At 44.2% G+C, this 22889-nt stretch overlaps 1 protein-coding gene across 1 annotated transcript; it reads left to right on the top strand.

The window, feature by feature from the left end:
- The first annotated feature begins 3719 nt into the window (after positions 1-3719).
- On the top strand, positions 3720-7723 carry LOC125540587 (tau-cadinol synthase-like). The gene is made up of 7 exons (XM_048704194.1): positions 3720-3821; positions 4904-5165; positions 5839-6214; positions 6317-6535; positions 6879-7014; positions 7093-7341; positions 7430-7723. Exons 1-7 carry the CDS (start codon positions 3720-3722, stop codon positions 7721-7723), a joined length of 1638 nt encoding a protein of 545 aa, XP_048560151.1.
- The last annotated feature ends 15166 nt before the right edge of the window (positions 7724-22889 follow it).

Genomic DNA, 22889 nt, shown 5'->3' with positions numbered 1-22889 from the left:
GATTTCTCGGCTCCTTGCCGGAAAACATGATCTGGAAGCGAGTGATAAGATGGGCCGACCACAGCATCCAACTCGTTTTCTCCAAAAAAAAAAACACCCAACCCTTATTCTCCGAAAAAACACCCAACCCGTTAGCTAATGGTAAACACTTCTGTTCGGTCGACCGGACAAAACTTCCGCTGATCATGCGCGCCATGCGATTCGCGTGGATCCATCGCTGCTCGTTGCGCCACGCCCTTTGCTTATCGTGTGAGAGTGAACCATATCCCATTACCAGTGCATGAGAGTGAACCATCCCCTCGCTGAGCGATTCTTCACCAATTCCATCTTTTCGTGTGGTAGTATTGTAATAGCCAACAAAAATCGTTTATCGTAGTGGTAGTAATGTAATAGCCAACCTTATAGCCCACATTATTGTATAAGTGCATGTAGATGATGGCTATAAATGACATGGCGGCTCCTTATAGACATCAGCTAGCTATATTATTAACTTGCTCTAAGTCATGGTGCTGGAACCGAGGCTCCAGACCGCCGGCATGGGCGAGTTTCTGCTAGGACCGGGGGAGGCGTTTTGCTGCCACTGGTGGGGCATTTTGCTGGAAGTAGCGCCCAAAATGCTACCACCTGAGTTTGGTTTTGCCGGAACCAGCGCCCCATTTGCTACCATCTTTGGTTGAGCTGGAACCAATATTTTTCATGAATGCAACGAGACGGTGATGAAAAGCTGGTTCAGCCCACATTTTTGTTGCGACTGATGATTTTTTTTTTGAATCAGGCATAACCCCTTTCAATTACTCATCATAACGGAAATACATCGGTTCCAACAATGTTGTTGCGACTGATGATGGCAAGCGTCGGTGTCGAGGCAAATCGGCGAGGGCGGACGTGCTGTGCGCGATGCGGGGGATGGGGCGGCCACCGTGTCCCAACATGTTTTTCTCATATGTGTCCATGACACGTGAGAGACGATGGGAACAAAGCCATCGAACAGCTATGAGCGAGTGGCATTAGACGTCTGCACGGTGACCGACCGTAATTAGGGTCGATCGACCAGCCTCTAGCGTCGCCCTTAGCTCATGTGCTGATGTGCTTTCAGTAGTACTCGGTGCATTCTATCTAACAATCACTACACTATAATGTCGAGCTAACGCACAAGGCGTTTTCTAATACATCCAAACATTTGTGTATACACCTTTTTAACATTTTAAATACATCTTTAATATTTTCTGAATACATGACTAGCATGTTTTTTTCAAAATATGTTTTGATGTCTATTGTTTTCATACACACTGTACATTTTTGGTATAAACCAAACCATTTTAGTATATGATTTTTGTTAAAATATATGTTTTGGTATCTGTTTTGTTTTCGTGCACATCGTAGATTTTCGTATATATGTGAAACATTTTTCTCTACACTTTCAATACTTTGCAAATGCATGTTTAACATAAATATTATATAAATTACTTTTGTAATATATCTATTTAGAATATTTCGAACTATAAATTAAAGTAAAAAGTAAAGGAAGAAAAGAAAACAAAATGTGAAAACGAGAAAAAAAAGAGCACTTTAAGGCCTGTGACCTCCCGCTCTCTGGGTTGTCCCATTTTCTTTCAGCCACTTGAGGTGAGAGGTTGTTGTGTGTCGCGTCAAGCGAGACATAGTGGCGCCCACTAAGCAAAACCTACACGCGAGATATATGAAGTTGTCTACATGCGCCTGCTCATGAGCTCTGATCCATTAAGCGATTTTCTTCTTTCCTTACGTTCCCTCACTTTATATTGAGATTTTTTTAACACAGTACAATGTATATGCCTAAATACACATACATACACTCACCTCTATGAACGCACACAAGCACACCCTGTATACGTGAGCACCTCGAAATACTGGGCCAGCACAATATCTTGAGATTGACGAAGTCACTATAGACATCTTCGTAGTCGATGGGATCATTTCCTGCCATTGAACTAACAAGACCAAAAAGTCTGAAATAAATATAGAAAATGCGACTACAGTGCCAAGTCTATGACTTGGTTCCACCACAAGGTATCGCTCAGTTCACACTTTATGTTGAGTTTGTTGGGTGTTCTTTTACGTGCTCTACTCAACCAGTCTAGTACATAGGTTGTTCCATTTCTTTTTTCTTTGCTATTTTAGTTTATTTTCTTCTTCTATTCCATTTTATTTTCTTTTTCTTTTTATTTTTCTTGAAGTTATTTTCATAGGGTACAAAACATGTTCATAGTGTTTCATAAAAAAATTTAATCATATATTTGCAAATACTATTCAGTGTGTATTTAACAAATGTTCAATGTGTATTTAAAAAAATCATGCATTCAAAATTGTTCGTTGTGTATAAAATAATTGTACATGGTGTTACAATAAAACATGGTCGTTTCATATTCGAAAAATGATCACCGTGTATTCAAAATAGTACGTAGTGTTTTTACAAAATCTTCATCATGTATTTCAAAATTATTCATTGTGAATTTTGAAAAAAGATATACATCACATACTTCAAAACAATTCGTCAGGTATTAAAAATGTTTTAAAATTATTCTTCATGTTTTTTTCCTTTTCCCATGGGTGTTGGCATTTTTTTGATTTATTTCAGCCTTCTTGTCGTTGAAGGTGCTCATAGGGCCGGTCGGGTAAAATTGTTTTCATTTATATCTTCTAGTACACTGTGTCATTAATAGTTTGTGACACTCCAAATTTAAGCGAGAATTACGTGCGTGTGATTTAAACAGCGACAACAGGTTATTTTCAGTTTGGCCCTCCCTGGTCAGGACCCTAGCTTATGCTTACTGACCCTTGTCGTACGTGATGTCCATCTCGAGTCGGTGATAGAAGATGAGGTCCACGAGTTGGTAATGCAGATGTTACTAACTAATTGCAGTGTGCATGAGGCATCAATATTGGAGACTCCACCTCAGATATCTATACCCGCAACATGGGACGATGCACGTACAAAGCATGTTAGTTTGTACCAGCAATATGGAACCAATATTGATGCCTCATAGGGCGTTGCCAAAATGGGATCAGATCGTGATTCTTTTCCGATAGAATCATTTGATGCCAAACTTCATTAGAGTACAGCGTGCAATGCATGCATGCATGGGAGTAGTTAATCAATCAGCGAAGCCAACCAGCAAGGATATACTACTGTTGTACTGTCCAGCAGTAATAAAACTATTAATTCGTGCACGTGGTTTGCATGCTGTTCATGCATGCAACTGTAGCATGCACGCAAGGGGCATCACCATTATATTATTAAGAAGATGTTGTGGTGCCTGGGACTCTCCACCGATCCATGGAGCCGGACAAAACATGGCACCTCATCCTGCATGTGGGTGGGTCGATCATCCGGAGCAGTTATCATTACTGTTTCATCCGGTATTGGGTACATACCTTCTAGCGTCCAATACACACAAAAAAATGGCCAAGTTGTATACCGTTTTGGCTGCGTGTGATGGATTAACATGAATGGATGGGTATGTGGACCATTCTCAAAGAAAGAATAAGTAAACAGATGACTCTTGCTAAACTTGTATAGCTCTGGCCTCTGGCTTTGCATGATCTACATGTGTATATAAAGCCCGGTGGTAATAGCTAGTCATTCATGCATTCTTCTCCATCGTACCAACGTAGCAATAGCAACTCTAACACCATATTCAAGCGAGCGCCTGCACTACCGCACACGACACACAATCCCAATGGCATCTGGTGCCACGGCCGCCCCTGAGAGGAGGGTCTGTAGCTTCGAGCCATCGGTGTGGGGCGACTTCTTCATCCATCACAATCCAGAGCCTCTCCAGGTACATACAGTACAAATATATCCAACTATATATCATCATGAACTGATTTATCATTTTGAGTATGATCATGTAGAACTATTTATACAAAGATATCCTAAGGCAAATTATCAGAGAAAAAAAACATTTCAATGAGCCTACAGTCTTACCGTGTAAGTTTTTGAAATTTCTTTATATTTGTACATAAATAAATATGATCATGTAGAAAAGCTACAAATAAAATATGATTACTAGGTGTGATCTTACATATTGTCACAATACGTTCGGTAGGTGTACCATTTACGATGGATACTGTCTACTAGCTAACTTTATGAGACACACATGGGTGTAAATGTGGGTGGTCTACGACTAGATCTGGTGGTAGGAGAAAGCCTAGCAAAAATGGTTTCATGTGCATAAAGGGTGTTTACATTATTCTGAATTAAAAGTAGTTTATTGGCATTCTAGTGTTGCTTTCCCTTCTTTCTTTTTACCCATGTTCAGCTTTCCATATTATCATATATCTGACTCTTCGCATCAGTGCTGACAATGTTACGAGAATCTTTCATGATATAATATGTGATGGTTTGTTTCTTCCTGGAAGTTCTTCTCATGGATAAAGATACATAAATTGGTCGTCAATCAGACCATTAAGTAAAGGATACTCCCTCCCATTGGATTCAAAGGGATTTTCTTTAAAAAAAATGTTTTGTCTCGTTTTTATTTCTCTCCATCATTTGTTTTGATTTTGAGGCACATTAAGTCTCTGCATGCAAGGATTAAAAAGAAACTCAGCAATTACTGTAATGTTTACTGCTCATTTTATGGCCACGCATGCATGCACCGGAGTTAATCCAACCTAATGCAGTGGTTCAGTTTGGGTAGTCCTACAACTACGAAATTCATTCCACCACTCATGATCTACCTTGGTTGAGGTGAATTTCAAGTTCGGTCCTTTGAATCGGAAGGAAGGGACTATTAAGTAAAAACTGCAAATAATAAAGCATGTTAAAAAGACATCATAAAATTTGGAATAAAATGATAAGTAAACTTTGAGTATGCAGTTGTCATTTGGTTAATCATAAAACAACTTTGCATGCGTGCAGATATCAGAAAAGTGCATGAGAGTGAAAGCGGACAAACTGAAGGAGGACATACACAAGTTGCTTAAGACGTCCAAAGGTAGCGTGGTTGAGAAAATGACTTTACTGGATGCACTCCAGCATCTCGGAATAGATCACCTCTTTCAAGAACAGATTAACACGGTGATAGATGAAATCCACAAGAGCGAATTCAATAGTGATTGCCTCTATGAGGTTGCTCTTCACTTCCGTTTGCTTAGAGAGCATGGATGTTGGGTATCTCCAGGTATATATGTCTCATCTATTTACTATGCTGCCAATTTAAGGTTCCATGCGAGCTATATATGTTGTTAATCCATATGTTATCTGAATTATTTACACATTTAGAGTTGGACGTAATACGGGATACTATCAATAAATTGGGTTCTGATTCACCACACAAAAGAATATTTACATACTCGTATGGCCCAAGTTATTTATTGGCACTAGTGAAAAAACATTATCCAAACGACTGAATATATCATGTCTAATAGCTTTTGCATTCATTGAGGACTACATGCTGCATGAAACAACATCATCCCAAATGTAATGGCCCGTCATCCAAATAGTTGTTGTGCTATAGCTATTTGGGATATCCTCACACTTCCAATATACTAGTTGTTATTTTAACTGTTTAGGCATGTGTTTTATGATTAGTGTGTGTAAGAATTATTGCACTACCCCACAAAATACATAGAGGATTCATATATGAACAGTCATGCTATATGTACGATGTGTTTGGCCCGGTATGTGTTCGACGCACAATCTGCACCATCCAACTCAGTTGGCCAGCACCTTGTGTCTGTTTGACTATCATACGAATGTCGTAAAGAAAGTGTTGTATGCAGAGCAATTCTGATATTTGAATAATGAAGAGCTAATACAAATAAGCTTATAACATATGCCACTCCGTCTTGCAGACATTTTCAATCAATTCCAGGGCAAAGATGGAAGCTTCAACATGGATACAATTACTAGTGAACCAAGGGGGTTGTTATGTTTATACAATGCTGCTTACCTTGCAATCCATGGTGAACCGGAACTTGATAATGCCATATGTTTTGCAAGACAACATCTTGAATCTATGAGGGGTAGTCTTAAGTACCCTTTATCCGAGCAAGTGAAACGAAACCTCGAGATACCATTACCAAGAACATTGAACAGAATAGATGCACCATATTATATTGCAGAGTACAAGCATGACCAAGCATGCAACCCCTCTGTACTAGAGCTTGCAAAGCTTGACTTTAATCTTCTGCAGTGTCTTCACCAACGGGAGCTCAAGGCTTTTTGTCGGTATGAGCTCTATCTTGCTTGGGCATAGACTTAGTTATATCTATATTAGCTCTAATAGTTTTTCATTGTGATAACTTAGCAGTTCCCTTATGCTTATCTTAGGTGGGGAAACGATCTATATGAAGATGTGGGGCTAAGCTACTCTCGGAATCGTATAGTTGAATGCTACTTCTGGTCCTACACTGTGCACTATGAGCAACACTATGGACATGCACGACTAATTCTTGCCAAGTTATTCGCGCTATCATCCCTACTGGATGATACTTTCGACATGCATGCTACATTGGAAGAGGGTCGGAAGCTCAATGAAGCCATACAAAAGTCAGCAATGATCTCCTGAGAAAATCCCCTCGTAGTATTATATATCCCCTCCATCTGAAAAGATAAGGCGCATTTTGATTTATCAGGACAAGGCTTTGACTAACAACTACTTCATTAATATGTGGTGCAAATTATATAATACCGATTTTGATAGATTAATTAGTCCTATAACAGAACTTATGATTCAAATTTTGTTTCATATAAACTGCATATTAATAGAGAAATTACTAGTAAAAAAATCTCATCTTAAAGGAATAGAATACAACTTAGTTTTCAAAATGTGGCGAGTATTGTGTCTATGATGCATGTCGGCAATGGCAAAACTAACTAGTCATACCTGCAGATGGGATGACAGTGCTATTACTCTTTTACCGGAGTACTTGAAGAGGTACTATGTCAAGTTAATGAAAACCTTTAGTGAGTTTGAGAACGAGCTGAAACAAGATCGCAAGTACCGCATTGTTCACTGTCGGAAAGCAGTATGTATCTATCCATCTGCATCCCTACAATCAAAAAGTTCAAAACCATATTCATTAGTCTAAAATGCATGCATGCAGTTCCAAACGCTGTGCAAGCATTACCAGCAGGAATCCGAATGGTTCCATAGCAGCCACATCCCAAGCTTTGAAGACCACGTGAAGTGCTCGGTCATCTCTGCTGGTACTCCATCCTTGGTCATTGGCTCACTTGTTGGTATGGGCGATGAGGCGACTGATGAAGCATTCAAGTGGGCCCTTGGGTACCCTGACATTGTAAAGGCTTGCGGCGAGGTGACACGTTTCATGGACGATTTGGCTGCATTTAAGGTATAGAGCCTTGATTATATGCAGTTGTGTCTTATATGGTAAACTGACAGACTAGGTAACCTATTATTAAATGTGTGCTTGCTCACAGCATGGCAAGAACAAGCTGGATGTTGCCAGCTCCCTGGAGAGCTATATCAACCAACATCATGTCACGAGCGAGGTAGCTATCGCTGTGCTGGAAATTTTTGTCGAAGAGGCATGGAAAACTACCAATCGAGCACGATTTGACGACCGTCGTGCGCTTCTCCCGTTTGTGAACCGGGTCGCTAACCTCACCAAGAGCATGACCATGTTGTTCCGTGACAAGGGCGACCTGTACACATTCAGCCGCGGCAACAAAGACAGGATCCAACGGCATTTCATCGACCCTCTCCAGCTCTAGATTGTAAACATCCTCCAATTCCTATGCACTTCCAAGCACATCTTTACATCTATATTTCAAGAAGATACATCTAATGTACTCATGTTCTTGTAAAATTTTCCTAAGCTGGGACATTGCACAAACTCTTGGGCTAAGAGTTTAATTTGCCTTTCAATTCATGGTGTATCAAAGTTTTACATGTAGCCACTTGTGTAATGGTCATCACCGATGCTGACTGAAGACTTCGGCCTCAGTTCGCATTTGAGGAAAGACAACAGGACTTGAGATTGATACAAGTTCGTTTTGGTGAGCAATCGGACCAACAAAGCAGTCCGGCTCGTCTACACCAAGAAAATACGACTTACATACAGGCAGTCATACATACAAATTTGCTAGTATATCAACTTATTTTTGGCCTCCATTTTATGGATATAAGGAGATCAATGATGTGTTGTGTTCGTAGGGGAATCAATCACCCACCGACCCAGAAAGAGGAACCGAAACTGAGGATGTTAAAAGTCAGGAAGAAAACCATCCATCACTTCACACTACGCAGTTCCAGCACCTCACAAAACGATTTTTAACTGTCTCGCTTCCTGATTTCAAGTCATCCAGCCGAGGGTATTATTTCTACAAGTAACCAAAAACTAAGGTTCAGCTTCCACATGGGTCCGGAGTTTTTTCGGTTTCCAGCTGTCCATAAATCACAACTGAATGCTCGTATAGAGGAGAGGGGGGGGGGGGGGGGGGGGGGGGGGGGGGGGGGGGTGCATTTTGACTTGTTACCATGGCACGACACATTGCTGTCGTTCGTGGTGTGCAGCTGCTTCCTCCTTGTGGGGTTTGGTCGCCTGGAAACCAAAACAACTTGCAAATGTAGGAAACTTGATGGGCTATAGAAGAACCTGTGAACGGGGTAATTTGGTTGAAAGACTGATTCAGTGTGCACCTATGTTCACCGGCCGTTGTATTAAACAAAAAAATCTTTATTCAAATCTTATTATAACTTACATAATTATTCGGGTGCATGAGCGATGTTACATTCTGTTCACTGGATGGATTTATTCTGCTCGTACTGTGCGTGTAGGATTGCATGCATGCATACTCTACTAGTAGTAGTAGTGCTAGGAGTATATATTTGTAACACCCGGGTAGTCAAGCTACCATAATCACACACTAATGGTGCCATGTCATCGCAACTAATTTTCTTAACCACACTTTGATCCAAACCGAATTCAAATTCAAAATTTTAAAATAAGATAAAAATAATATTTATTCGAACAACAAAACAAAAATGTTCAAATTATTCTATAATTCCCTCTGATCAGTTCTCATGTTGAAACTAACTCCATTTGATTCACAAATAAATTCCAAGTAAATTAATAAATGGTCCAGCAGCAAATAAAATGACCTTCTCAGAATAAACACTTACTTATTTAACTCCAGTTGCCTCCCTACTTTGTGGGTATGCTCAAAATAATGCCTAGTATTTATGTGACAAATTTCACCTACAACAAAATTCATTTGGTTCGAACTTAAAATAGAAACAGAGGAGAAATGCAAAATAGTGGTAGAATAAGATGATTGGATATGGCACTGTGAACTTTGGCCCATTTAGCAAGAGGAGCTAGGCCATCTCAACTCCCCCTCTCCTTCTACCTCTCTGTTCACTAAACAGAGGCGTTGCAGCCATCCACGGCCATGGCCGCGCCTTGGCGTGCGTGGCGGCCATCCGTGCCCCCTCTTTACCTATAAAGGAGCCCACCGAAAACTCTAGACCCCTCTCGCCCAGTTCCCCCTCGATCCCCCTTCGCCCCTCCACTTTGGATTGATTTGGTGCTCGGAAGCTCGCACGGTGACCGCGCGCCTCGCCACCGTTGCCGCGGCCAACGTGTGCCTCACCACCTGGGAAGACCTCCAGGAGAACTGTCGTGCTCGGCTGCATCTACCCCGAGCATCGAATAAAGCCGGGACGTCCGTACATTCGCCATCAACATCGTCATCTACGCGCACATCGCCGCCCTTGCCGGCGATTAGCCTCGCTCCAGTCCTCCCCGCGTCCACGCGAGCTCGCTGTCGTCTCCCTCGCTGTGAGCACCACTGTAATTCCCCCTGTCATTAAGCTCGGTTTCGAGTTGTAGCTAGGTAGAGCCGTAGTCCCACCGTCCTCTTCGTCTTTGTCGGTGTCAAAACCGGCGGATCTCGGGTAGGGGGTCCCGAACTGTGCGTCTAGGCGGATGGTAACAGGAGACGAGGGACACGATGTTTTTACCCAGGTTCGGGCCCTCTCGATGGAGGTAAAACCCTACGTCCTGCTTGATTAATATTGATGATATGGGTAGTACAGAGTAGATCTACCACGAGATCAGAGAGGCTAAACCCTAGAAGCTAGCCTATGGTATGATTGTATGTCCCTACGGACTAAAACCCTCCGGTTTATATAGACACCGGAGAGGGCTAGGGTTACACAGAGTCGGTTACAATGGTAGGAGATCTACATATCCGTATCGCCAAGCTTGCCTTCCATGCCAAGGAAAGTCCCTTCCGGACACGGAACGAAGTCTTCAATCTTGTATCTTCATAGTCCAGGAGTCCGGCCGAAGGTATAGTCCGGCTATCCGGACACCCCCTAATCCAGGACTTCCTCAGTAGCCCCGGAACCAGGCTTCAATGACGACGAGTCCGGTGCGCAGATTGTCTTCGGCATTGCAAGGCGGGTTCCTCCTCCAAGTACTTCATAGAAGATTTTGAACACAAAGGTAGTGTCCGGCTCTGCAAAATAAGTTTCCACATATTGCCATAGAGAGAATAATATTTACACAAATCTAATCTGCTGACGTATTCCGTAGCGTGACATCACACCACGGCCAAGTCTTTATTCGAATCGTTTTACTGTCCCACCTCAGCGCGTTTAGCAAGGCGGTTTCCTTAGCACGTCTTGTCAAAGCAGAGATCGTGTCCCTTATTCCGGGATTCTCATCAATTCGGGCATGGGTAACCTAACCGCGCCATTGATTACGGCGCTTGGGAGATAAGCGAGTTTTACCAGGCTGGTGGGGACGCATAGTCGTGTCCGCCCATATAAGGGGATAAGGATCCACCTTTTCATCCACGCCTTCTTCCTCCTTTGCCTATCCATTTCCGCGCACCCGAGCTCCAGCGCCCAAGTCCGGACACCCCACCTCAACCTTCTCCAGCCATGTCCGGAGCGGGAGGCAAGTGGATGGTCTCCTCCGTCACGGAGAGACACATCAAAAAACTGAGGAAGGTCGGATACTTGTCTAACGGCATTGCGCACAGGCTTCCCAAAGAGGGGCAGCTCATCCCCACCCCTAGGCCCCATGAGAGGGTGGTGTTCCTCCCCCATTTCCTCCGCGGACTGGGCTTCCCTCTCCACCCATTTGTCCGGGGGCTCATGTTCTACTATGGCCTGGATTTCCACGATCTGGCCCCGAACTTTGTCCTCAACATCTCGGCGTTTATCGCCGTGTGCGAGGCTTTCCTCTGCATCTACCCCCATTTCGGCCTATGGCTCAAGACTTTCAATGTCAAGCCGAAGGTGATGCGCGGCACCTCCAAATGCCCTGAAATTTAAATATGATTTTTTTCTAAAATATTTGAGAATATTTGGCACTGAGAACACAGCAGGGGGGGTCAACCACCTGCCCACTAGGGTGGAGGGCGCGCCCCCTGCCTCATGGGACCACGGTGGCCCTCCTCCACTTATCCTTTCACCCATACACTTCTTCTTCCTCACACAAACACGAATAACCAGCTCAAACCCGAGTCCAAGCTCGTTTTGCTGCCATTTTCGATCTCCTTGCTCAAAGCACCTCTCACAAAACTGCTTGGGGAGATTGCTCCCTGGTATGTGACTCCTCCATTGGTCCAATTAGTTTTTGTTCTAGTGCTTTATTCATTGCAAATTTTTGCTGCTTAGGTGTCCCTGTTCTTGAGCTTGCATGTCAAATTTATATGGTCAAAAGTAGTTTTGATGCATGATATAGGCTCTAGGCACTTGTAGGAGTAGTTGCTATCAATATTATTGAGTTTGGTTTACTTTTATTTTGAAGTTACTAAAAAAATTCAGAATTTTTCAGAGGAAGAAATATGCTTAGGAAAATGTTCCAAGGTGGTTCTTCAAGGAAGCAAGGACCCAGGCTTGCAATATGTGATGCTGATGATGAGCCACCAAGAGACGCTCCAGTGCGTCCTTGTGAATGGCCTTCTGAGAACTTTATGGATCGAGCGGGAATTAAGGAAGAATTCAACGCATATTTGCGTAATGCTGATCTTGTGAGCTTCGAGGAACAGAAGTGCAGCCAGTATCACAATCTCAGAAGTACCTTTGTGAGGAGGTTTGAATTTTCAACTTCACGTAATTCTCCAACTGTCATGTTTGATCTTTACGGTAATTCTTACACTATGGACTTAGAGGATTTTACCACTGCTTGCAAACTTCCACAATGGGGTAGTATAAGGGATCCTCGCAAATCTGAATTTAGAGATTTTCTTGCTAGCATAACTATAGGAGAATCTAGAGATATAACACAAGCCACCATAGGGAGCATTCACTTTCCTGCTATACATTATTTTGCTCTCTTCATAGGTAGATGCATTAATGGTAAAGATGAGGCATGTCACATGTGTGTCCCTGACCTCAGTATTCTTAGGAGTGTTGTGTTAGGAGATAAATCTTATAATTTGGGAGCCATTGTTGCACGTAGGTTGCATCTTAATAGATTTAATGGAGATTTCTTTGGTGGAATTTATGCAACCCGCATAGCTAATTTTCTTGGTGTAGCCATACGCGAAGATGATATTGAATTACCTCCTGCTTATCTAGATTTTAATGCTATGGTTCACCACCAGTTTGTCGAGAGGAACGAATCACCTCTCCAGTATCGACTAATCTTTGACAGACGTCGTGTTGTCCGTATTACTCTCCTTGCTCCTGCCTTCTTTGATTATCAAGCAAGAGGAAGATATACTATTATCAGAGAGGAGGCAGATGAGTACGAGAGGAGAGAGGAGGCCACTCGTCGCCACGCTGCAGCTCAGCAGTTGATAGCCGCTGCATCGCAGTACGACCCCAGCTACTATTATGGATATCCGCCAGGCCAGCCGTGGCCATAGACCAACTTAGGCCAAAAGCCTAAGCTTGGGGGAGTACGTATTTCCCACCGACATTACATTTATGTTTACACACTCATTTCTAGATGTCGGTGCTCATACTTTTTCATTGTATCATCCATGCTAGTTTATTTCCCTTTTTATGCTTTCTTCTTGTGTGTTTAATAAACCTTAAGAAAAACCAAAAAAAATTAGTTGTAGCTTTTAATCAGTTTAATTTCCATGCTTGTAGTAGCAATTAAAAAGAAAACCCAAAAATATTTCATGTTCTTCTTTTGCTTGTTGGGAGCTTTCCCGTGTAAATAGTTTTATTTTTTTCTTTCCTTTGGGGGTCGACAGGAGAAGACCATAATTAAATTGTTGAAGTGGCTCTTATATGCATTATTGTTTATCTGACAAAAGAGCCCATAATGCCTTGTCTTCTCCTGTTTATTGAATGCCTGCAGATTCCAACTTAGTCCAATGCACGTGCACTATTATTATTATTCACATCGTTCGGTCGTGCAAGTGAAAGGCAATTATGATGATATATGATGGACTGACTGAGATGAGAAAAGCTGGTATGAACTCGACCTCTTTTGTTTATGTAAATATGATTAGTTCATCATTCCTGATTCAGCCTATTATGAATAAACATGTTTTCAATGACAACTAGAGATCATAGTTTCTTGTGCCATGCTTGATTAGCTATGAGTTATAATGGTTTACCTTCCGTGCCAACATGCTATTGAGATGGTTATGATGTGGTATGATAGGGTGGTATCCTCCTCTGAATGATTTAAGTGACTTGACTTGGCGCATGTTCACGCATGTAGTTGAAACAAAATCAACATAGCCTTCACGATATTTATTTTCATGGTGGATTATATCCTACTCGTGCTTGCTGCATTCGGTGTTGATTAATTTTAATGCTTGTTCATGACTGTTGTCGCTCTCTAGCTGGTCGCTTCCCAGTCTTTTGCTAGCCTTCACCTGTACTAAGAAGGAATAATGCTTGTGCATCCAATCCCTTAAACCCCAAAGTTATTCCACATGAGTCCACTATACCTACCTATATACGGTATCTACCTGTCGTTCCAAGTAAATTTGTATGTGCCAAACTCTAAACCTTCAAATAAATATCCTGTTTTGTATGCTCGAATAGCTCATGTATCAACTAGGGTTGTCCGTATCTTCCATGTTAGGCGGGTTATTCTCAAGAGGAGTGGACTCCTCTCCTCACTCACGAGATAAATGGCTGGTCACCGGGATGCCTAGTCCCATGCTTTATGCAAACTAAATCAAAATAATTGCAAACAAAACTCCCCTTGGGACTCTTGTTAGTTGGAGGCACTCGTTGTTTCGAGCAAGCCATGGATTGATGCTTGTTGGTGGAAGGGGAGTATAAACTTTACCATTCTGTTTGGGAACCGCCTATAATGTGTGTAGCATGGAAGATATCACCATCTCTTGGTTGTTATGTTGACAATGAAAGTATACCGCTCAAAATATTATTCACCTCTGTTTCAAAACTGAGCTCTGGCACCTCTACAAATCCCTACTTCCCTCTGCGAAGGGCCTATCTATTTACTTTTATGCTGAGTCATCATCCTCTTATTAAAAAGCACCGGTTGGAGAGCACCGCTGTCATTTGCATTCATTATTGTTAATTTACATTGAGTATGACTTGACTGGATCTCTTTTACCATGAATTACAATGTCTAGTCAGTCCTTGGTCTTTAAAGGTGCTCTGCATTTATGTTTTGTGGTCCCAGAAAGGGCTAGCGAGATACCACCTTGTTATATCATATTATGATTTTTTTGAGAAAGTGTTGTCATCCGAGATTTATTATTATGCCTCGCTAGTTGATTATGCTATTGATATGAGTAAACTTGAGACCTATGCGTTACTGCAAATGTGGTTAGTTATAATCTTTGCTGAAAACTTGAATGCTGGCTTTACATATTTACAACAACAAGAGAAAACAGGGTTTGTAAAAGTTTTTCTTTATCACTTTCAGTTTGTCAATTAAATTGCTTGAGGACAAGCAAAGGTTTAAGCTTGGGGGAGTTGATACGTCTCCGTCGTATCTACTTTTCCAAACACTTTTGCCCTTGTTTTGGACTCTAACTTGCATGATTTGAATGGAACTAACCCGGACTGACGATGTTTTCAGCAGAATTACCATGGTGTTATTTATGTGCAGAAACAAACGCTCTCGGAATGACCTAAAACTTCAGGGAGCAACTTTTCAGAAAATATGAAAAATACCTGCAAAAGATGAAGGCCAGGGGGCCCACCGCCTATCCACGAGGGTGGGGGCACGCCTGCCCCCCTAGGGCGCCCCCTACCTCGTGGGCCTCCTGTTGCCTCTCCGACTCCAACTCCAACTCCATATATTGTGTTTCAGGGATAAAAAATCAGAGAGAAGAAATCATCGCGTTTTATGATACGGAGCCGCCGCCAAGCCCTAAAACCTCTCGGGAGGGCTGATCTGGAGTCCGTTCGGGGCTCCGGAGAGGGGAATCCATTGCCATCATCATCATCAACCATCCTCCATCACCAATTTCATGATGCTCACCGCCGTGCGTGAGTAATTCCATCGTAGGCTTGCTGGACGGTGATGGGTTGGATGGGATCTATCATGTAATCGAGTTAGTTTTGTTAGGGTTTGATCCCTAGTGTCCACTATGTTCTGAGATTGATGTTGCTATTACTTTGCTATGCTTAATGCTTGTCACTAGGGCCCGAGTGCCATGATTTCAGATCCGAACCTATTATATTTTCATTAATATATGAGTGTTCTTGATCCTATCTTGCAAGTCTATTGTCACCTATTATGTGTTATGATCCGTTAACCCCGAAGTGACAATAATTGGGATACTTACCGGTGATGACCGTAGTTTGAGGACTTCATGTATTCACTATGTGTTAATGCTTTGTTCCGGTACTCTATTAAAAGGAGGCCTTAATATCCCTTAGTTTCCGTAAGGACCCCGCTGCCATGGGAGGGTAGGACAAAAGATGTCATGCAAGTTCTTTTCCATAAGCACGTATGACTATATTCGGAATACATGCCTACATTACATTGACGAACTGGAGCTAGTTCTGTGTCATCCTAGGTTATGACGGTTACATGATGAACCGCATCCGGCATAATTCTCCATCACCGATCCATTGCATACGAGCTTTCCATATATTGTTCTTCGCTTATTTACTTTCCCGTTGCTATTGCTATCATCACTACAAAATACCAAAAACATTGCTTTTACTACTGTTACCTTTTGCTACCGTTACCACTACTATCATACTACTTTTCTACTAAATACTTTGCTGCAGATACTAAGTTTCCAGGTGTGGTTGAATTGACATCTGCTAATACTTGAGAGTATTCTTTGGCTCCCCTTGTGTCGAATCAATAAATTTGGGTTGAATACTTTACCCTCGAAAACTATTGCGATCCCCTATACTTGTGGGTTATCAGCCTACAACATTCAGATCCGTATGTATCTTGCAAATCTCTATGTCTCCCTCGTTGACTTGATCGCGGATGGAATCGAAGTGTCTCTTGATGTGCTTGGTTCTTTTGTGAAATCTGGATTCCTTTGCCAAGGCAATTGCATCCAGACTCCTTCATTTGCTGCTTCCGAAGAAGCTATGTACTCCGCTTCACACGTAGATCCCGCCACGACACTCTGCTTGGAACTGCACTAACTGATAGCTCCACCATTTAATAAAAATACATATCCAGTTGGTGACTTAGAGTCATCTAGATCAGTGTCAAAGCTTGCATCGACGCAACCATTTACGACGAGCTCTTTGTCACCTCCATAAATGAGAAACATATCCTTAGTCCTTTTCAGGTACTTTAGGATGTTCTTGACCGTTGTCCAGTGATCCACTCCTGGATTACTTTGGTACCTCCCTGCCAAACTAATAGCAAGGCACACATCAGGTCTGGTACACAGTATTGTATACATGATAGAACCTATGGCTGAAGCATAGGGAATGACTTTCATTTTCTCTCTATCTTCTGCAGTGGTCGGGCATTGAGTCTGACTCAACTTCACACCATGTAACACATGCAAGAACCCTTTCTTTGCTTGATCCATTTTGAACTTCTTCAAAACTTTATCAAGGTATGTGCTTTGTGAAAGTCCAATTAAGCGTCTTGATATATCTCTATAGATCTTGATGCCTAATATATAAGCAGCTTCACTGAGATCTTTCATTGAAAAATTCTTATTCAAGTATCCTTTTATGCTATTCAGAAATTCAGTATCATTTCCGATCAACAATATGTCATCCACATATAATATCAGAAATGCTAAAGAGCTCCCACTCACTTTCTTGTAAATACAGGTGTCGGTGTCAAAACCGGCGGATCTCAGGTAGGGGGTCCCGAACTGTGCGTCTAAGGTGGATGGTAACAGGAGGCAGGGGACACGATGTTTTACCCAGGTTCGGGCCCTCTTGATGGAGGTAAAACCCTACGTCCTGCTTGATTATTCTTGATAATATGAGTAGTACAAGAGTTGATCTACCACGAGATCAGAGAGGCTAAACCCTAGAAGCTAGCCTATGGTATGATTGTATGTTGTCCTACAGACTAAAACCCTCCGGTTTATATAGACACCGGAGAGAGCTAGGGTTACACAGAGTCAGTTACAAGGAAGGAGATCTACATATCCGTATTGCCAAGCTTGCCTTCCACACCAAGGAGAGTCCCATCCGGACACGGGACGAAGTCTTCAATCTTGTATCTCCATAGTCCAAAAGTCCGGCCAAAGGATATAATCCGGTTGTTCGGATACCCCCTAATCCAGGACTCCCTCAGTAGCCCCCGAACCAGGCTTCAATGATGTCAAGTCCGACACGTAGCATTGTCTTCGGCATTGTAAGGCGGGTTCTTCTCCAAATTTTGAATGTTTGTTAAGCAGTGTCCGGCCCCATAAATGTTGGACCTCTTGGCTTCTGCGCCCAATAAGGGCTATCTTCCACGCGTCGAATGAATATGAGGAGTCAGGGAGTTTTTACATTCGCCCCCCCTAGCCAGATAAATAAATTGTCTATTAAAGGGATGGGGATTCTTAGATCCAATCCACATCATCCTCCCCCAGCGAGAATCCATCAGAGCGCGCTTCGGAAAAATCCACTCTAGCATGGCCGACCTCCGCAACTCCTCCTCCCCCCATAGCCCTAAGCCCGGTGATTGGGAGAGGTGTTCTATCCCACACAGTCGATTAGTCGAACTGCAGACTAAGGGATTTCTCCCTCCAGCGTATATGGTTCCCGTCCGAGCCGGCCTCGCCACCTACAATGGCGGGGAGCAAGCGGAGAGCTTCCCCAGCCCCTCTACGGGGAGCGGGTATGCCTTGTTCCTTACTTATTAAGGGGACTCGGATTTCCAATCCGTCTGTTCCTCCGCGGGCTCCTGGAGTTTTACGGCCTCCAACTGCATAATTTCACCCCTGCTTCCATATTACACATCGCCGGTTATGTTGCCCTCTGCGAGTTATTCCTAGGCCGTGAGGCTCATTTCGAGCTGTGGAAAAGGTTATTTTGCCTCGTCCCCCGCACACAGGAGGGGTCACTTTATCAAGTGGGCGGAGCCGAAATATGGCGCATCGCCGAAACTAGATACCTGTCTGGTACTCCGAAGAAGACGTCTGAGGACTGGCCTTCCGAATGGTTTTATATGGAGACGTCCCCCTTCCGGACCTTGTTCGGCGGGGTCTTCCTGAGTTCAACAATGCTCCTCTGAAAAAACGCCGAAGCTGGCGCCCACGAAGCCCACAGGAGGAAGACAATGGAGAAGTCCTTTACCTGATGAATCGGATTAAAGCACTGGCTCAATCAGGATTGACAGTAATCGAGGTTATGTCAATATGCATAATGCGGGGAGTGCAGCCACTTCAATATCGAGGGCACCCCCTGTGGTGTTTTAACGGGGAAGACGATGCCACCCATTGCAGGCGTAAGGGTCCGGACAACGCTGCTGCTTTAGCAAAAATCCTGTCCGAGCTGTTGAAGGGAGAGGAAGAGGAGTTCATCCGCATCAAGCCACAGGATGGATTCTCCATGTACAACCCTCCAAGCTAGGTGAGTTATATCTCCTTACTCCCATTCTTCCCACATTCTTTATCGTAGGTACTCACCTTGCCATTTTTTGGCAGGAACTGCGAAAAGCCATAAGGGAGGTCAACAGCCCGTCCCCGCAACCATAGGACCCTGACCGGGCCCTCGTTCCCGGACTCGAAGAAGATCCGGACATATTCGTGGAGCTGGTAGACCGGCAGTTCTATCAATTGAGCTGTGATGATGCCATGGTGGCCATTACGGCCGACTATCCCGGACTGCTCCCTGCGTCGCTCGTAAGAAAAACCAAAATCCCAACTACAAAAACTAGGATCCCCTTTTAGATACTTCACCTACCATATACATATGGTGTTTTACAGGGAAGGCATTCGGGACGCCGTGCCGAACCCGCAGCAACTCGCCAACAAGAGGCACCGAGGCCGGGTAGGCCAAAAAGGAAGGCGGTCAGGACGGAGACGCCGGCGCAGAGGTATGACAAAAACCCTACTCCGTGGTTGTCGTCTTTCTCAAAATGTAATGACGTCCATGTTTCTTTAACAGAAAAAACGCTCGCCAGAATATGTCCAGTGAGGCTGCCGATCATGCTTCCACCAGTCGGGCTCCAGGACCGGACATAGAGGCGGAAGACGACATGGGGCGGACGCCGGATACTCCCCCTACAGAGGATGCAGATAGAGTATCCACTACAAATTTAGAAGTGGATAGCGCCATGAATCATAGGCGTCGCCGGGCCATACTCCGTGACGCTTGCTTCTCACCAGAGGCATTTGATGCCTTCAATTCTGGAGACGCGTACCTCCATGCTGCTCAAAATGGTCTAGCCAGAGCCACGGACCAGTATGTAAGGGATGTACGGGTAAGCAAATCTGACGATTATATGTATCAGTAGCTCCCGAGACTTGAAACAGTTAGCAGAACTGATTTAAGGATCATCTATTGTGCAGGTTCTTACAGAGAAGAATACTCGACTGTCACAGGAGCTGGAGGAATGCAAGACCCAACTTCGGGCCGTCGTTGCCGCGTTGAAGGAGCCTAAAAAGTCCCCAGCTGGCAACATTTCTTTCAAAGAATGATAGGTACCATATAGTGTGCGGTGTGGCTGCAGATCTAACAATAGATATTGCAGATGAATCCAGAGAGAATCTGGTGGACCAGCATGTCGTACGACAGCTAAAGGCTGGCGAACACGTGCTGACTGAGGTCAGGCGGGAGAAAAACAATCTCCAAGATGCTAATACCAAGCTGAGCGTGGAACTGAAGGATGTTCGAGCCCAGCTTGCGGACTCCTAGAATGAGAATAAGCGGCTTCGACGTGACATTTTCAGTAAGTGCTTGGATGAACCCTTAAAAGGGGGGTGGCGGAGAAGCTGGCTAACAGAATTATGTCTGCAGGTATGCTGACGAGTCGTCCCGCGGAGGAGATGCCCGGGTCTGCGGGTGATCTTCTACCCGAGCTCTCATGACTGCACGAACAAGTTCGACAGGTGATGCGAGGTATTGCCCAGGCCTTGTGGCCATCCGTCTCCCTGCCAGAAGGCATTGGAGAGCTTGCGGAGAAGATCAAGGGAGCACGGAGGCGCTTCCGATTATGGAAGATATTGGCCTGCCGTCAAGGTGCCAGGGAAGCCTGGACCATGGTGAATATGCGTTATACCAAGGCTGACCCAAACCACATGGCCGAGGTCGGACCTGTGGGGCCCGGTGGGAAAGAGATCCCCGTTAGCTTAGTGTATGGGCAAGTAGAATTAGCCGCAAAGTATTCCCAACAGAATTGTAGGCTAGACAGCCTGTTGGATGGTATAGAAGAGGAATTTAGTCAGTCTACATGACTATGTAATTAAAGTGACATGTATAATGCCTTCTAGCCGGATTGTAAATCATTTGTCATGGCGGACCTTTTCGCTTCAACCTCAGGACCCGATAGTCCGGAGTGTGTCCGAATACCCGCTCAGTTATATAAGAACTGGGGTATGCGTGGAAACCAGGCGTAGGGGTCATTAGTGCTTGAACAGACAAGTATCCAACTAGTTATGTTATATTACATGGGTAGTAAGAAACATCTTCCAGGGAGAATAGTTCCGTTAGGGGTTCCTTTCCCTGGGTATGCATGCCCTAAAGTGCATGTCCGGACTGTGAGAGGAAACACAAGCAAAAACATCTAGGGCACATATGGAAAATAAATAAAAATCATCTTTTGTTCACTGACCGAGTATTCCCTTAAGAATGCTTGCTTTCGGCTTCACCCAGTCTGAGGTACACATCCGGCTGACCCGATAGTAACAATCACAGAGGTGCTCCCCTTATGCCCTAGCCGAATTAACGGGAACGTAGGGCATAAATACAAGAGCCAGGCAACCCAGCTTGGCCAAAACTTAAGTCATATCGATGCATATAATGGTGAAGAAAAGGTACATGCGGAAGAATAACACATGTGCAGGGCATGAAGCCCAGATAAATAATTAAGCTTCTGTGTAAGAAGCCCCCAGGTATAATGGGCGCGGTTAGCGCGTCAATAGTGTGCAAGCGGGGCACAAGTTGGCCCTTGAAGGCCTTGAGAAAGAATAAAAGAAAGAAATAGAAAAAAGACAGATAATGTATATGCAAAAAATGGACAGAGGAAAGAGACGAACATAGAGTCCGGTGCTAGGCGTAGAATCTTCGGAGTCTGGCTGCGTTCCATGGGTTCGGCTGAAGTTGATTATTCGATGCATCCCACAGACGGTACGCTCCACCGGTCAGAACTTGGTCAATAATGAAGGGACCTTCCCATTTGGGCTTGAGCTTGGTTTTTTCTTCTTCGGCAGGCGTAGAACTAACTCGCCAACGTTATAAGTTTTGGCCCGTACTTCTCTGCTTTGGTATCTGCGAGCCTGTTGCTGATAGAATGCGAAATGGGCTTTTGCCACATCACGCTCCTCCTCCAGGGTGTCCAGACTGTCCTGCCGATCGAGCTCGGCTTCTCTTTCTTCGTACATGCGCACTCGAGGTGAGTCATGAATTATGTCGCAGGGCAGAACCGCCTCTGCGCCGTACACCATAAAGAAGGGTGTGTATCCGGTAGTACGATTCGGCGTGGTCTGCAGCCTCCAGAGTACGGAGTCGAGCTCCTCTACCCAGTGCGTGTTAGACTCCTTTAAGGACCACACTAGTCTGGGTTTAATGCCGCTCGTGATAAGACCATCTGCTCGCTCATCTTGGCCATTGGTTTGTGGGTGATAGACAGAAGCATAATCTAGCTTGATGCCCATGTTGCTGCACTAGAGTTTTACCTCGTCGGCCGTGAAGTTCGTGCCATTGTCAGTGATGATGCTGTGGGGGACGCCATAACGGTGTACAACCCCGGATATGAAGTCTATCAACGGTCCGGATTTGGCCGTTTTAACAGGTTTGGCTTCTATCCATTTGGTGAATTTACCCACCATGACCAGTAAGTATTTTTTGTTATGGGTTCGCAATTTAAGGGGTCCAACCATGTCAAGCCCCCAGACCGGGAAGGGCCAGGTAATGGGGATTATTTGGAGGGCGGTGGGTGGCATGTGGCTTTGGTTTGCAAAAAGCTGGCAACCGACGCAGCGTTGGACCAAGTCCTGTGCATCTGCCCGGGCCATCGGCCAATAAAAACCTGTACGGAAGGCCTTGCTTACAAGGGCCCGGGCTGCGGCGTGGTGGCCGCCGAGTCCGGCGTGAATTTCTGCCAAAAGCTTCCGCCCTTCCTCTCCGGAGATGCACCTTTGAAGGATTTCGGTAGTACTTTTTTTATACAGTTCTCCCTCGTGGACCTTGTAGGCTTTAGATTGCCGGACTATGCAGCGTGCCTCATTTTGGACCTCGGGAAGTTCCTGCCTAGTTAGGTAGGCCAGGAATGGTTCTGTCCATGGGGCGATGATGGCCATTATTACGTGGGCTGAAGGTGTTATTTCGGTGGCAGAGCCTCCGATTATGTCAGAGTGTTTGGTATCGGGTATTTTGGCCGGG

The sequence above is a fragment of the Triticum urartu genome, chromosome 2 (genome assembly GCF_003073215.2).
Source record: "Triticum urartu cultivar G1812 chromosome 2, Tu2.1, whole genome shotgun sequence".
Classification (NCBI taxonomy): domain Eukaryota; kingdom Viridiplantae; phylum Streptophyta; class Magnoliopsida; order Poales; family Poaceae; genus Triticum; species Triticum urartu.
Note: the sequence above shows the minus strand (reverse complement) of the source record. Positions and strands in the feature narration are given on the sequence as shown.

Coding starts and splice junctions, on each gene's coding strand:
- LOC125540587 (XM_048704194.1), top strand. CDS start 3,720: ATGGCATCTGGTGCCACGGCCGCCCCTGAGAGGAGGGTCTGTAGCTTC. Junction 3,822..4,903: donor ACAATCCAGAGCCTCTCCAG/GTACATACAGTA, acceptor GCATGCGTGCAG/ATATCAGAAAAGTGCATGAG. Junction 7,342..7,429: donor ACGATTTGGCTGCATTTAAG/GTATAGAGCCTT, acceptor GCTTGCTCACAG/CATGGCAAGAACAAGCTGGA.